Source organism: Pempheris klunzingeri, chromosome 2 (genome assembly GCF_042242105.1).
Source record: "Pempheris klunzingeri isolate RE-2024b chromosome 2, fPemKlu1.hap1, whole genome shotgun sequence".
Lineage (NCBI taxonomy): Eukaryota > Metazoa > Chordata > Actinopteri > Acropomatiformes > Pempheridae > Pempheris > Pempheris klunzingeri.
This window is the reverse complement of record NC_092013.1, coordinates 7,534,372-7,550,465: the sequence shown is the minus strand read 5'-3', so window position 1 is coordinate 7,550,465 and position 16,094 is coordinate 7,534,372. Positions and strand designations below refer to the sequence as shown.

Sequence of the window (16,094 nt, the reverse complement as noted above, 5' to 3'; positions counted from 1 at the left end):
TCCCTCTTCTCACGTCACTGACAGCCAGCCATCTGGGATCCATTGGGCCTAATTACGCCGCCTTTGGATTCCCTAACAATGCACCCCCCACTTTTTCTCCTCCTCTCCTCTCCTTCATAGTTTGTAAATCGGCAGTAGCCACCTAGAAATGCACATGAAAATATGTCCATGCATCCTCATACACGCTTTGCGCAGGTCAACATATATACATACTTTCCTCTGCCCTTTGAAAGTGGGTGTTACGTGTGTGTGCTGTGCTACCGGTGATTAGACTGACCTTCAATTCTGACCACCTTTGTAATCCTCCACACGTACACACACACACTACGTCATGACACTTAATCTCAACGCAGCTGAGCTTTCTCTTGATTGTACTAGAGTCCCACCACCACCGCTCTTGACCACAATATTCCCCCTGTCACTGACACACACCCAAAAACAGAGACACATCATCATCAACAGCCGCACTCTGGCTAGCTTTCTGTTCCATCCTGGAGAGAAACGCACAGTCTGGAGCGATCCGGCGTCTAAATCATGTTTTCAAATTGAATTACAGAACTGGCACCAGAATAGATACTTAATTGCGTAAGCATGAATTCATGATGCATTAAATTTTGTCTGTATGGCGTGTTATGTATTTTCTCGCACCAGTTAATCCACAGAATGGCTGCAGAGTCCACTGAAAGATTTGTTTGTTTTGACAGAAATCCCTCCTGTCCTGTTTCACGCATTTTGCTTCTTAAAAATTGTGACTATTCTGCTGCAGTTTTGCAAATCCAAATGGCATTTTTGCTTTGATTGTGGACTTTTTGTTTTGCCTTTATTAGACAGTTGACAGTGGTGGTGAATACGTGGCTGCTCCCCATGATGACTTCTAACAAAAGGTCCCTTGGCTGGATAAGAACCCAGGACATGGGAGCTACGTGGTATGTGCCTCAAACCACTGGACCACCACGACACTCCTTCTCCACAGAGCTTCCATTCGGAGCAAAGTTTCTAGGGGTAACACACAATACAGTACAGTACTACAGTGTGGTTAACTGAGGAAGTTTTACACATGAAAACACTTGCCATTTCCCAAAACTAGATAAAAAATACCAAAACCAGACGCCTGCCCAGGAAAAGACCAGTTGTTTCTTAATTAGCATCCAGAGCTCCAGTAAACACTGGACTTAGTGTTTCCGTGTCTGCCTATTGGCTCTATGGATTTTACCAGTATGGGTTAGCTCATTAGCATCTTTCCTTTGACGATGGGCCCACCCACTGTGTCTGCTCCATGCAGAACTGTGGAGAGCTCACATACTGTTTAATCATCTGGTGGTGAGCCAGTGTTGCTGACAGAAACACTCTGAGTTCATTACAGTCTAGAGCAGAACCAAGCTACATTCATTCAGGAAAACTGACTTGAATGAAACGGAAAGTGTGGAGAGAGCAAAGGTGTGTTTGACTAACACCTGCATGTAGGGTTTTGTTTTCAGCTCAACAAATTATAAGGGCCTTGTTTCTAATAAGAATTTCACATTGCAAAAACCAATGGTCTACAAACTGTGTAGATGCTGATGATGTTTAGATATTACAGGTGATCTATTGCAAAGTTCAACATTACAGCACAACTGCATGGTCAAAAGTACTGTGTGTTTTACAGGTGTATTCCAATGCAAATGGGAAGTAATAACCTGCGACTGGGCTTCAAACAGGAGGAGGAAAATGTCATTTGATGAAAAAAACTACTTTTACTCATGAAAGAAGTTTTCTATCTTTTCTTGACCTGGCTGTATTCTGCAGTCGTTCTGCAGCATCTGTTGGTTTTACTATACAAACACGCTGGCACTGTGCTTGTGTGGGCATGTCTAAGGTGATATAAATAAAAAAACAGCCTTGTCAATGACTTAACTGGTCTGATTAACAGCTGATAACATAATAACATAATCAATCATGTGCATAGGAGTGAAGAGAGACGTCTATGTAGGTTTACTGGGTGCATTTATGCTGTCAGATTTCAGCAGTTGACTCACACATAGATAACCTTACAAACTATACCACAACTATACAAACTATACTATATGTGAATATAATGTAACTCAAATAAACATCACTGTAATGTTCTGAGTGGATTATCTATGTCCCTGCAAGTTGATTGTTTTTTACTGCAATGACACAAGCTGAAACTTAAAACAGTAGGGAAACATACTCACCAACATGAAAACAAATGTTTTGTAAATGTAAAAGTGTGTAAAAACTGTAAAAGTGCATCTAATTTGAATAAGATTAGTTTAAGCACTCTGAAAGACCACCACAGACCTTTCACTGTAGATTCTGAATTGCTGAGCAAAACAGCATAGAGACAGGTTGAGTTAATTCTTTACCTGAATGCAGCCAGGTACTCTGCATCACCCATCGGAGGGTTCAGACCCCCGGTCCAGGCTACATTCACATTGAAGCCTTCGCCTGCACCTGCACCCACCTGGATGGAGCGGGAGAGAGGGGAGAGGGAGTGAGGCTACGAGGGAGAAAGAGTCTCTGTGAGAATCAAGAAAGTTAATGAGTCCCAATGAAAGTTGAGAAACGGCGTGACGGTGACAGATTTGTGTCAAAAGCTCACAAAATCAGCACGGCTGTTGCAAAACCTTGCATTGCAGCAATTGAGGAAAAGTGACTGAACGTCTTTAAGGCAACACCAGGGAGTGATTATGATTCCTAAATGAAAGACGGATGGCTATTAATTCAACACCCCTGTCCCTCCATTTTGATTTTGATACAATTTGTCAAATGGTCTTATAAATCACTCTGAGCCACAACAGAGCTTCACCCGTTTATGATTCCCAAGCTTGAGGCAACAGCTATACTGGGAAATATTTCACATTTGGCAACTTTTCCTTGATCTATAAACAACGCTGTATTAGAATCACATTCTGAATGTAGTAAAATGCTCTATTTATATATTGAAAATATATTATTTTCATGTAACATAAACGACTGTATATTCTGTGTTCTGGGCATTGAAATTTAGTAGGTTTGGTATATATAAAATGTCAAATAAAACATATATGGTATAATACTCATCATCACTAATTTACATGTACATTTTACATTGTAAATGATCTTTATATGTTTTTTTAGCTGTATTGAGATTGGTGTGTACTGCCAAAATGCCAGGCAGAGTTGAAGGAGGTTGTCTCATTTTGACCTCACATATTTGGAGCAGAGTGAACTGAGGCCCGGGTCTTGGAAAGAAGGTTTAAGGATTCCTGCCTTTCTCTTTGTAGTCCTGCTAGCAGCCACTTAGCTGCTCTCTAAGCCCTTCGCCATCAGTCAATGTGTCAGTTTGAGGGGAGAATGAGGAGGTTGATTGACATACTCTTGGCAGCAAGGCGTGGTAATTTCCTTTGTGTGTGTGTATGTGTATAAATGTGTGTGTGTGTGTATGGGTGTGAGAGGATGTTTGAAAGAATGCTGATGAGCATCGCAGAGCGTCTGTCTCCATTCTTCTCTCAGTGGACGGGATGTTCACAGGGCAAACTAAAAACACATGAGGCCTCCTGTCCTCTGCCAACTCGTAATGTACCCGCATGCACACGCATGTGCACATGGACACACACACGCACACACACATAGTTGCACGCACAAACACACACAACTCCTGCTATTGCTTCAAGTCTCTTGCACTCCTCTCTGTCCTCTTTCTCTCTTTCATGTTTCAAGAGTTGCTGGACTGGATTAGGCCTTCGCTGGTTTCTGTGTGGTACTCTGCACTCACTGTTATGGCTATGACATCACACCGCTACCCCATGGTGCGTTATATACCTACACGGGGGACAGCGAGACTCCAGAGGTTTACCACACAGCTCAACAGAGGTTGAGGGGCCACTTAAGGCAAAGCCACATCCAAGTCAGCAGAGCGTTTTATGTAGCGTCCCTCATCAGGGGATTTTATGGGAAAACATTGACTATTTTATCCTCATTATTGTGGGGGAGGATGGGAGAATACGAGGAGGGGATGTGGGGGATTGAATGGGTGGTGAATGCCACCGTGGGTTGGGGTCAATGTGTCTGACTGGGGATAGTCATCACACTTGGTTTCTGGTAAGACCGCAGGCAGAATTCATAGGCATCTCAATTTCCTGTATTCAAACATAGGCATGCAATTTGACTGTACACATCCTGTTGTAAAGTCCTGACATCCAAAGCCCTGAAGTTTCTCAAATAAACTATGGAAATAAACCTACAGTAGATACACAAAATCAAAGTGTGATGGGCTGACGGCGAATTCATTGGATAAACACGTTTGCAGTATTTGGAAATGTCATGTTGAATAAGTCAAAAAGCTGCTACATGAACAAAGACAATGCAAGATGTGGTGCAATGATGTAATTGTGACTGCTTGGACTGGTCTGAAGCCCAGTCATAGGCAAGATGTTAATCCTAAACCGCTGTGCAATGCAGGATAACATATGCATACTAACCTGTTTCACTTTATTCCAGTGCAGTGAAAGTCATCATGACCAAATTGTGGTTGTAATTGGGGCTTTAAATCATGACAATTATTCCTGGATCTATTGTTACAATCATTCTTCCTGTTTTGACAAGTATCTGCTAAACACAAGGCTCTTAAGCTCCCTAATGTCCTACTGGAATCACATAATTACCAAATATGTCTATACCAACATATTTATCTTCACAAAAGACATAGGTGGTATTATTATTATTATTATATAATGGCTGTATTGTATATGTATATCTGCTCAGTCTACTCAGACAATCTCCTCAGATCAACTCCTTAACAAAGAGAACCTGTGTCACAAGTTTAAAAGTTTCTCATGTGTTGTTCTTAAGCTATTGTTATCACGAGAATCTAGGTGCATGCAGCGCAATACAAACACACACAAACACTGAGACATCGCCTTGACAACACAAACAAAAAGCAGAACAACACAGCGCTGCTGCGGAGGACTACCCACCTCACTCTGATGTCCACTACCAGGGAAGAAGTTCCCATCGTCAAAGCGATGTAGAGAGATGTACAGCACACTGGGGTCATTATAGAAGGCTTCCTGGCTGCCGTTACCATGGTGAACATCCTGGACAATGATTGGACGACAAGTTAGGAGGTTGCTAAGCACGAAGGACAAAGCAAGTTTTTACACGCGATTAAAAACTTGACAGATTTACATATTTGTTGAGAACAACAATACAAGAATTTCCTTCTTATAAGGCATATATAAAAAATCGAGCCCAAAATGTCAAAGAGTCACATCTGTAAAACATGCAAGGCTTTTCTTTGTCAATGGCAAATGGGTTTTAATCTTAAAAGCTTCTTGATGAGGCAGGTAGTAGTTCATGTTTGATGCTGTAACATGTCAGAGAGAACGGTATGAGTAAAGACACAGTGTAGGCTCATATACAAAAACGTGGTGCACAGAGACGACCACCTGGCTGCGGATCAATATCTGCACGTGTGTGTGTGGGCGTGAGTCCATATGGCTGTGTGCGACGCTGTGTGTGTGCTCTAAGCATACGGGACAGTTCAGATCACACATGGAGACCAGAGATAACAGCGTCTAAATGAAGTAAATGATGAATACGAGTGCTACTGTAGAGGGCGGGCTGCTCTGCTCCTGGGCCTCATTTGTGCCCTCGATACATTTGTTTGCACATGCATGTGCGGGTTTCTCTCAGTTTGTTCATGCCCATGTGGAGACCAGTGATTCTGGTCATGCGACGCACACTCACCCAGTCCACGATGAGGATCTTGCTGACGTTGAGTTTGTGCTGGAGCTGCTTGGCAGCGATTGCCACAGAGTTGAAGAAACAGAAGCCCCTGTGGACAAACAAAAAGGAGGCAAGGCAGCCACATGTGTTTATAAGAACATCTACAGCAAATTAATATCATAGAATCACCATATGGACCTTAGGAACCTCTAAGACACGTCTCCAGTTCTGCGGCATCATGTGGTGGCTTTTCAGTTCAGGTTGTGACAATCTCAGGACTCACTCTAATGTGCAAGTCACAGAGGGAAACTCCTGCCAGGCAAACACTTATTGCAAATATCTGAGAAATGAGGATGCTCATTTCAAGTTGTTTTGTATTTCATCTTCCAATGCTGACAAACAAAAATGACTTTTCATATTAGAACATTATGCTGAGTATAAAATCTTGCACTCCTGAGAAATGCAGAAACCACAGATTTTTTGACAAACAAAAGACGAGGCTTAGCATCAAATTCACTCCACGTTCCGAACGATAACAGTGTGAGTCAGGACGTACGAGATGATTTCAGAGAAATGAACTCACAACTTGGCGCAGCAGTTCCCTCAACCCTCTCTGTCAACAGTAAAGGTATGCAAAAAAAGTGTTGATGTATGAAAAACAATGGAAGAATGTTGAAAGTGGCAGTGTCAGCACGGGTCGTAAACTGTGAGTGTGTGTGTGTGTGTGTGTGTTTGTGGACGGTATATCATATTTGATGTCCAATCAAGAAAAGTCATTATCATCCCATAAATAACCAGTGACAAGTACTGCTGAGCACACACACATACAGTCCCAGCTGAATGTGGTTACTTGGCTAATGCCTCCTATCAAAGACACACACCCACACACACACGTACACACACACAAGGATACGCATACAGTGCACACACACACATGCACAGTTCTTTTTGAGGTGCTGTGCTCTGTGTCTAGAAAGTTTAAAAGAAACTGAGTGAAGGAGGTAGTTCGCCTTGGGCATCAGGCAGGTAGCGCACACACACACACACACACACACACACACACACACACACACACACACACACACACACACACACACACACACACACACACACGCACGCACATTAAGAGTGAGAGAAGTAGGCTCTCTCTCTCTTTCTCTCTTTCTCTAACTCACTCAGAGGTGTAGCTGATCTGTAATAAATTCTTTGAAACACTTTGCTGAGACCTCCTGGCTCCTGGTATGTGTGTGTGTGTGTGTGTGTGTGTGTGTGTGTGTGTGTGTGTGTGTGTGTGGTATGCTGCTGTACTTACAGAGGAGAGGAGTGGCTTGCGTGGTGTCCAGGGGGTCTGACCACTGCAAAACCATTCTGTGAGAGGAGAGCAATCATCACAGTTCACATCTTTAAGCTCACACCTGGTTGCTCTTGTATTTACTGTTACCAAAGCGACCACGTACTGTATTTAATGGTTGTTTAGCCCACAACCTGTTACACTGCAGCTCTGATATTCCTGCGAAAACACATGGTATTTGCTGATAAGGTATTTGGTAACAAAGACACACCTTCAGCTCTCCTTGCGCCACCTTCAGTGCCAGGTCTGTGACACATCCTGCAGCGATACGGGAAGCTGCTGATGTGTGAAGTTCATTCCAGATGGTATCGATATCTACCTGTCAGTGAAACGGTGATGGGACACGGAAAGTCAGCTCAAAAGTCAGCCAAAGATGTTAACTGAAGATGCAAACAAAAACTACCTCTGTTCGAGTGGTTAGAAAGTTGCTGCCCCTTTATTTAGCAATTAGTTTCAGAATCACCAAATGTGGACTCAGTCTTGACAGACCAGTTTGGAGAATTTAACCTGACAGCCCCACTGAAAGTCCTCAGTCATCAGGTTCTACATTCATCAGATTAACTAAAGTTTACTTTTTACTGCACTTCTTTTATTTTTCTATCATAACTTACATAAAAAGTTAGTCTTGGGTTAAAACACCAAACCAAGAAAAACATGTGACTGATATTAACTTCTGTAGATACTGATAATTGCTGAGAGATTCTTCTCTTCTCTTTGTTGCATCTATTCACTCTATTTACCCCATCTTCTGTTTCAATGGTACTTCATGCTTCAAAACTCAAATTGGTGGTTTGCTGCGGTGGAACAATGAAATCAGAGGAATTTCTTTTATCACTGACTTTGCCATCTTGATCCAATCACCCTACTTCACCAGAGCAGCCAAGGGCCGGAAATCCAGGCAGATCAGTCGTCTTATCAACTGACACCCTGCCCCCTTATTCTTCTCCCACCTCCTCTCCTCTCTTCTACTCTCATATCTGTCTCTTCTCTTCTCTTCTCTTCTCTTCTCTTCTCTTCTCTTCTCACTGTGCTTTAAAACAGTTTCTCATGGGCATTATCATCTGTGTTTCGATATTTCAGAGGAGAAAATGTCTTTTGGTCCTTTTCATCCCCCTTCATTGTTCCTTTTTTCATAGTCCTTTGTTAAATTTAATCTATTCTCCTTTCATCTTCTCTTCTTTTTCTTCTTCTGTATTCTCATTACCACACCCGTTCCCTCTGAATAACGTCCAGTTCCACTAGCATTCACCCCTCCAAGCTGCAGTCTCTATGTGTACCCTTTTTCTTCCCTTCATCTTCTCTTTTGCCCTACGCATCTCTCCTTTGTACAGCCTTTGATTTCTGATTGGCTTTCAAAGTGACTGTAGCCAAAAACAACAGCATTAGCAATTTGTGGTATTATTAGCTTAATTGTGTAATGAGGCATAATCAGCCATGTAATGTTTGCTGTGCTGTAATGCAATTAGATAAGTGGAAATATTCCCACATGACTTGTGTTTTAAAGGGGTCTGTGGTGTGTGTGTGTGTGTGTGTGTGTGTGTGTGTGTGTGTGTGTGTGTGTGCGCGTACTCACCCCAACTCCTCCACATGGTAACATCACAAAAATCTGTTGAGATAAGATTCCTGCAGAAGATAATTGATGGCATTCAGTTGTCATGGATGTTTATCTAATTATTATGATCATTATTAAAGCATTGTTAATAACATTGTTTCATGATTGTTATTGATATTACCTGCCAGCTTGCGGCTGTCCAGCTTGAGACGGTTGAGCGGGTTGGCGCCGAACAGAAGCACATGTTTCTCTGAATGGACTGACTGGAGCTCTTCTAGAGTGGCCTTCCTACTGCGTATACGCTACACACACACACACACACACAGATTTGGTATATATTGCTTATAATACTGACTCTCGGGTTATGTATCAGCCAGGATGCGTAGTGTGTGTGTGAGTGTGTGTGAGTATGTGCGTACCTCGCACTGGCTCCTGAGACCTCTTTCCTGCAGTCTGGACCAGATGCTCTGGACCCTCCCAGCATGCTCAGGGTGGCGGCTGTTGTCTCCACAGGTACACTGGTGCTTATGCATCTGAGCATCATAAACCAGACCTAGATGCACACACACACACACACACACACACACACACATCACTTCTTATCCTTAATTTCCTTCTTTGGTATTTCATTATCCAATCATATATGAATTTTAACTAAAAAATGTGGGTAATGAGATTCGTGGCTTCTTTTCACAAATTCCTGATGACAAAAGTGTCTCTCACCTGTGGTGAAGCGCAGCTGGACATCTGCAGCAGGGCTGGACAGCGACAAGGAAGGGATGGTGGTGGGTGGATGTGGAGGAGGAGGCAAAGAGGTGGAGGCTGGGGAGGACTGCGTCCGAACAAGAGGCTGGTGATGCCAAATGAGGGCAGGCACACCGAGGGGATCCAACTGGGGACCTGGTCTAAGAATCACCTGCCTCTGTGGTTCCCAGGGCAGCGGGTGAAGAGGAGAACAGTGAATAAAGGCACATTGATCAGCAGAAGCATGTGGGAAAGAATAACTTCCTCATAATCATAAGTCGAATGCCTCACTCCAGTACACTGTAACGACTCATTACCTGGCCAATTTAATACTGCTTGTCTGGAAAAGGCAACTGATGAAGAAAACTCAGCATTGCCAAGCACAGAGCCACAATACTGCAACTCTCACTTTTCTCATGTAGTATAAATAAAGTATAAGTAAAGCTACAGCGCCCTCTGATGGTACAAACCTGGTTCAAACAAGTGAATTCATGTAAAGAAAAGTGATACACGTGCTTACGTAACCAGTGGGACGATGTGAGTTTATATAAGTACCTGATTGAGGGAATGTGAGGGCTCGATCAAGCTCTCCCGTGAGGAGGTAGTGGACTCTGTGTCGTAAACTGAGTCTGTGCTGGTGGTGCTCTGTCTCCGGCGGTAGTTGTCCTCGCACACTGAGCCTGGCTCTGAGCTGCACATGGACCCTGGCCCCGAACCTGACCCTGATCCGATCTCCTCCAGGTCCATGTCCTCTGATGGGATCTGTGTCAGACGAGGCTTCTCAATGGACTTGCTTGTCAGCTGATATAAGGTATAAGTTTTACAATGTTTACAAATCTTAAAGTTGCTAAAACTATCTCTTTAACATACATTTGTATCTGTATTTAGTATTAATCTAAATAAAATAATGGATATCCACGCAAAAGTGCCCTGGATGACTCCACCCTCTCACCTTGCTCAGGTATGCATGCTGCTTGAACCGCTCCAGCCCACCCTTGTGGTATACCTGTGGCAACTGATGCTGGGTGTGTGAGTGATGGCTGGCATGCAGAGAAAGGGGTGAGTGGCTGTAGGGCGGAGGCTCTGAGCGTGTTCGCTCCAGGGGTCTGTGGGAGGGCAAGGTAACCACGCCTTCCCTTCTGGACAGGTGAGGCTGCTGCTGCTGCTGCTGCTGCTGCTGCTGCTGCAGAGGAATGGAGCTCAAACCATGAACTGCAGAGAGGAAGAGAGAGAGGGGCAGGTTAATAAAGACAGCTGCAGAGAGAAGACGGAGGAGGAATGGTACATAAGGGGATAAACATGACAACCGGCGCATAAAAAACAAAGTAAAATAAGGAAGAGGAAAGCATAATAGAAATGGAAAGAGAAAAACAGGGTGTAAGGGAAAGAAAAGAGAGAAAGAAAATTGAGAGTGAAGTCAAAGAAATAAAAAAAAACATCATTATATTTACATTATAGTTTTACTGTAGAACTCAACAATGATGGTATTGCTTACATTTACAGCATATTTTTGCTTTTAAGTGAAACTGCAGCACTGTCAAAATCCAAAAGAGGGTGCCCTTGGGCTGTTTATAATATTCAGGCAAAAGAAACGAGGTACAAGGCAGAGGACATTGATGGTCCTACAGTCTCTGATTTAAAATGTTTCATTTTCCACAGCGGACATTTTGACTTGATAGAAAAGTGCAGTTGTTACTGAAGACATTAATGCTGGTTTGACAAAACTGACTTTGGTAGGACCCTCTGCAGAGGGTGCTTTGACGTGCCCACAAACAGCATTTGCCTTTATTTGTTTTGTCCAAAAAAACACACAGCTCAGTGTTTGCAGACAAAGTGAATCTGAAGTATGACGGAGAGGAAAATTGTGCTTATTGAGCTCCCATAATATGTCCTGCCATCTTTGTCCGTCTACAAGTTCCTGTCCTATTCATGTCTGCCAAATGAAAAAAAAATGTGTAAATGTAATTCACCAAATTGTTATTGTCTCTCAACCACAAAAAATGTAGTGCATTCCTGTTGTCTTTGCGAACAAAGAGAAAAAATCTAAAGACCTGCAGTGACAGGTTCTTTCTGACCTGATGAGGACATTCAGGACATTAAGATTGAGCTCTGGAAGCAGGACATTATTCAGTGGATAGCCTTTGAACCAAGCGCTTAAATCAAGATCAACTCAGATATTTCCAGGTTTTTGTTTATGGTGCACCCCAAAAAGACGACAGCTATCAAGCTTCCCCTCTTTCACCTCAGCATAATAGTTAACTAAGATCCCTTGCATCAACTATTAGCGATCATCTTTCATTTCAAAATAACATCACACTGACATAAGCTGTCAGGATTTTTTCTAAGAATTTTCTACCTGTGTCATCTCTAACACTTCCAACCATCCATTCACTGCAGACAGGTACAAGCTTGTGGTCCCTCTCTGCCTGTGATTCAGTGCTCCAGAGAATTGTGGTTCTCTTTTGGTGCATTAGGGCACAGTACATCTTCATATACTAACAAACTGTTCTGGTTGAATCCCTTAATGAAACCCTCCTTAACTGTGACAATGATAACAAAAGTAGTCTGGGTGGCTGTTGGTACTAAATCTGACCACTCATGTGGGTCATTGCCCATCACAGGTGACTGTTTTGCTATATATGTATTTACTTCCTGATTACTGAAAACAAATTAAATGCTAATGCTTCAAAGTAAAGTCCCTTGATCTTTTATTTAAGTTGTACCACAATGAATTATGTCTATGTATACACATTCTTTTTTGTTGTCACTTGCATGTCCCAATGCATTCTGTATACGTGCATACTGAGGAATTTCTATTTCTGCTGCACAAATCATTCACAGTTACACAACTCACGAGAGACAAGTTGGGAGTGCACCAGTCCGGTATGAGGTTCCAGTATGAGCACCGGCTGCAGGCGCTGAGCCAGGGCTGAACTGTTTCCTTCCAGAGGCAGGTAGACGGGATGCAGACCAGATAACGCCAACTGTCTGGCTACTCGCAGGTCAGTCTTGGGAAAGAGGAAAGGAGAGGTGATGGTAAGCATTGCTGCAGGGGTTACAAGGAATTAGGGAAACTTGTGTCATGGTTACAGCTTAACACAAATAAGCAAAATGCAGGGTTAGCACAAAGGGCTTAATGGACTGAGCAGAGATAGACTCAAAAACAAAGCCGTTAACAACGTCATCAAGTGAGTAAATTACCACATGACTGATTTTGAAGATATGAAAGCGCCACAAACGTCAAAAGGGAAGTGAAAGCCTGAAAATACCTCAAGTTTCTATAAGCGTTCAAGTGTGCACACACTATTTAGATATTCACTCTTAGATACATATACATTTATAGCATGGGTGTGCATCTGAGAGACTGTAAATTGTGTAATTCATATACTGAACTGTTGTATGATTGAGAAAAACATTTGCAGTTTTTGATGTGAAATAAAATATCAGCAGTTTAGATAGTGTTTCTGAAGGAGACCCTGGAAGGTGTCATTGCTCACCTGTGCAGGAAGTCCAGCAGTGATGTTGGGCATGGCAGTGGGGCTGGTGGGCAACGTGAAATCCTTCAGCAGCAACCTCTGTGCCTGAATGAGACAATAACATATTCATTCAATGTCCAACATAAAAACATCAGAATACACATTTACATAAGAATGTTTATTTGACTTTCTCCATTGTGCCGTATACTGAGAGCAACGGGCTTAAGGTATTGTATATCAACTTCATCACAGGTGGTAGGCTCTAATTTGATTAAAATGGTTATTATACACAACTTGTATAATGTATTAAAGACAGATAAACCCAATCAAGTAATGTACAAAGGACTATATGTTTTTACTGTTAAAATAAGAAACCAAATGTTTTCTAGGAAACATTTGGTAACAGGACACTGAACACTAACCTCAGCACTTAACATTTGCTAATGTGAGTCTCCTAAATTGCTATAATATAAGTGTGACAGAGGGGCTCACCTCCTGAACCAGTGGGAGGGCCCCGTTTTCCGAATGGAGGCTGTCATTGGGTGAGCTGCAGCCCGATGCTGGCGTGCTGCTGCTGCTGGGGGAGGAGTCTGTGTTCATACGGCCCAAAAGACGCACAAAACAAATTGGAAAATGAATCAAGTGTCATCAAAAGTATGTGTTTAAATTACTTTAAAGGGCTGTGTGTTGAAAAGTAACAGAGACAGAGATGGCACATCAAAGCAGCATTAACTTTGCATGAACAAAGAGCAGAGCAAATAAAACAGAAGCATACGAACATGAGATTGTTCCGGATAAATGTAGATACTCTACCTAGAGTTTCTGTCCTGTGCTTGACAGTGGGAGGGGCACTGATCTTACGCTGCAGCGGGTTTGGCCTTGTACTGATGAGCTTCTTTATCTTCCACTTCAGAGTGGGCTCAGAGACTGCACACACACGCAAATACACACAAATGAATGCGTGGAGAAGCACAAATACACACGTGAACATAATGGACATATTTATCCCTACGGTGTCAAAAAGGACAGATATCGACAGCTTTTAAGACCCACAGAACTTGATAAGCAGACATCAGCAAGAATGCTCCGATTCAGCATTGTAATCGCTGTAATGATGCACTCAATTTCCATAACAAAACCAAGTTAAAGCAATTTGCAGCACAGCTGAACCAAGCAAATATCTCAACCCTCGTCTATAGCATAAAAAAGTTCCATGTTTACATTGGTCAGGCTCCAATAAGCCCAAACAAAACAATAAATCAGCGGCTGGCTCACAGCAGATAAAAGGCAGCTTTGTGTTGTCACTAAGCCAAAAAAAGCACTGGAGGGTGTGTGTGTGCTGCCACCTAAGGGTTCTAGGGCAACGCAAATAAATAATGGCATTTTGAATGGATACTGTACTCGCAGATATGTACAGGAAGACGAAACCACTCCCATTCTCATTCACACAGTGAAGGAGACCTGCTCTGGACTCTCACGCAGTTCATTTTACACATACCTTGGTTCAAGTTATGTAACCGCTCTGGTCTTTATGTCTCATTGTCTCTGTTGTTTTTATGGCTGTTCGGTCTCTCTTAAGCACCCTGCAGGCCTGGTTCTTAATGAGTTTCCCTCGTCTCACTGGAAATGACACCCTTGTGTACATGTATTCTCTCCCACAGTTTTTTCATCCTCTGGGCCCAAATATGTAATGTAATGACAGTTTGCTGAGACAGTGAAAGGTATCACACTGAACAAAATATCCCACTGAGCTATGCAGTCAGATGACTTTGAGTCTGACTCAAATTACACAGAGTGCACTGCAAGAGAACAGACCTGAGATGGAAAATCACCAGTGACCTTCACAGCTTTAACCTCGGGGTGGGAACCCCCATCACAGACACAAACAGCCAGAGGTGTCTCACCTGTCCGGCGCAGGGGGAGGTCTTTACGCTGGTCACAGGATGGTGGCTGAGGCTGAGGGGACATGTCAGGAACCTGGAGCCTAGATAACCAAATACTGTTATTTTAACATCATTGCAATACTTAATAGTTGCAACAATAAAATGTCAACGTTATTTTCTGTGATATCAATGCTGTTTGCAGCTAAGACTGCAACTAATGATCATTTTCTTTGCTAATTAATCTGATCATTATCTTCTTCATCGATTGATTAGTTATTTGGTCTATAAAATGTCAGAAAATGGTGACAAATGCCTTGTTTCGTCCACAACCTAAAGATATTCAGTTTACTGTCAGAAAGGATTAAAGAAACAATTTAAAGAAACTTTAAATTACCGATTTTCAAAATAGTTTGAGATTAATCTAAAAGTTGATAATTGATTAATTGCTGCAGCTCTATTGGAAGCTCTCATGGTCTAAGTTCTATTTTGAAAAACGTTGTCCTGTTTGTCTCTCTCACCTGTATCCTGATGTAGGACTGTTGCTGTTGGGAATAACCCTGTCGTGGGTGGGCTGGCTCTTCATAATTATGTGTTCCCGAAGTTTCTGCCTCACCAGAGGGCTGGCTATAGCACCTAGCAGTCAATAAAGCCACTTCATCAGGAAAAACACAGGGATTTGGATCACATACAGCCACACAAAATGTCGACCTATAGCCAGCAGTGGGCCTGAGAATATAAAATAATGTAAACATGTTTTGAAGTCTGAATAATTCTTCCTCAGAAAGTCCTGTTTATTACTAAAGTATCATAAAGAAGTCAGGAGACGTCTGAAGTAGGATCCAGGATATTTGTCACTTTCTTCTATGCTCTCTTCATTTCCTTTTCATGGCAAAAATAAAAGCAGCGCCAAGTGTTTCCTGAAACAAGTGTTTGTTTGACTTTGGTTTGATATGAGTACACATTTCGTTGGAATCTGAGAATGCATCTGAGTACAGTTGGAAATCCCCCTCTTTTTCATTGAAATCTACAGTGTGCTATGACTCAGATGAAGAGCATGTCAGCGAGCAGATGGTCTTTCATTGAATCTACAAAAAGACGTTACAGTATTCAGAAACACATTACATGTCATACTCACTGTGCTCATGTTTACCCTTTCGTATCAGCTGTTGTAGCTCTTCTCTTTTCTCCTCCTCCATCTCTCGTTGCCTATGTTCAATGTTATACTGAGAGGAGAAAAAAAAAGGAGACATTAGCACTGCTAGCATTGCTACTGCCACATTTTCTGAACCAAAAAACAAATACTGCTACATAACTTGCGCAGTTACATTACATTAAACGATGGATGTTAAACAATAGAAATACAGCAATAGAAGTGCAGC

The 16,094-nt window shown here is 42.4% G+C and overlaps 1 protein-coding gene across 4 annotated transcripts in view; it reads right to left on the bottom strand.

The window, feature by feature from the left end:
- The window catches only part of LOC139211937 (histone deacetylase 7-like), a 41,559-nt gene that overhangs the window by 7,313 nt on the left and 18,152 nt on the right, over nucleotides 1–16,094 (bottom strand). The window contains exons 3-20 of one of the 4 annotated variants that reach the window (XM_070842376.1): nucleotides 15,866–15,938; nucleotides 15,234–15,348; nucleotides 14,737–14,816; nucleotides 13,646–13,759; nucleotides 13,325–13,422; nucleotides 12,854–12,937; nucleotides 12,211–12,364; nucleotides 10,309–10,568; nucleotides 9,912–10,157; nucleotides 9,336–9,534; nucleotides 9,032–9,165; nucleotides 8,794–8,914; nucleotides 8,634–8,683; nucleotides 7,272–7,379; nucleotides 7,022–7,077; nucleotides 5,731–5,818; nucleotides 4,959–5,078; nucleotides 2,367–2,464 (exon numbers count right to left, since the gene is read on the bottom strand). In XM_070842376.1, the coding sequence (XP_070698477.1) occupies nucleotides 2,367–2,464; nucleotides 4,959–5,078; nucleotides 5,731–5,818; nucleotides 7,022–7,077; nucleotides 7,272–7,379; nucleotides 8,634–8,683; nucleotides 8,794–8,914; nucleotides 9,032–9,165; nucleotides 9,336–9,534; nucleotides 9,912–10,157; nucleotides 10,309–10,568; nucleotides 12,211–12,364; nucleotides 12,854–12,937; nucleotides 13,325–13,422; nucleotides 13,646–13,759; nucleotides 14,737–14,816; nucleotides 15,234–15,348; nucleotides 15,866–15,938 (2,198 nt within the window). Of the gene's footprint in view, nucleotides 1–2,366; nucleotides 2,465–4,958; nucleotides 5,079–5,730; nucleotides 5,819–7,021; nucleotides 7,078–7,271; nucleotides 7,380–8,633; nucleotides 8,684–8,793; nucleotides 8,915–9,031; nucleotides 9,166–9,335; nucleotides 9,535–9,911; nucleotides 10,158–10,308; nucleotides 10,569–12,210; nucleotides 12,365–12,853; nucleotides 12,938–13,324; nucleotides 13,423–13,645; nucleotides 13,760–14,736; nucleotides 14,817–15,233; nucleotides 15,349–15,850; nucleotides 15,939–16,094 lie in introns of all 4 variants that reach the window. The other 3 variants (XM_070842367.1, XM_070842383.1, XM_070842390.1) reach the window with 3 other exon arrangements.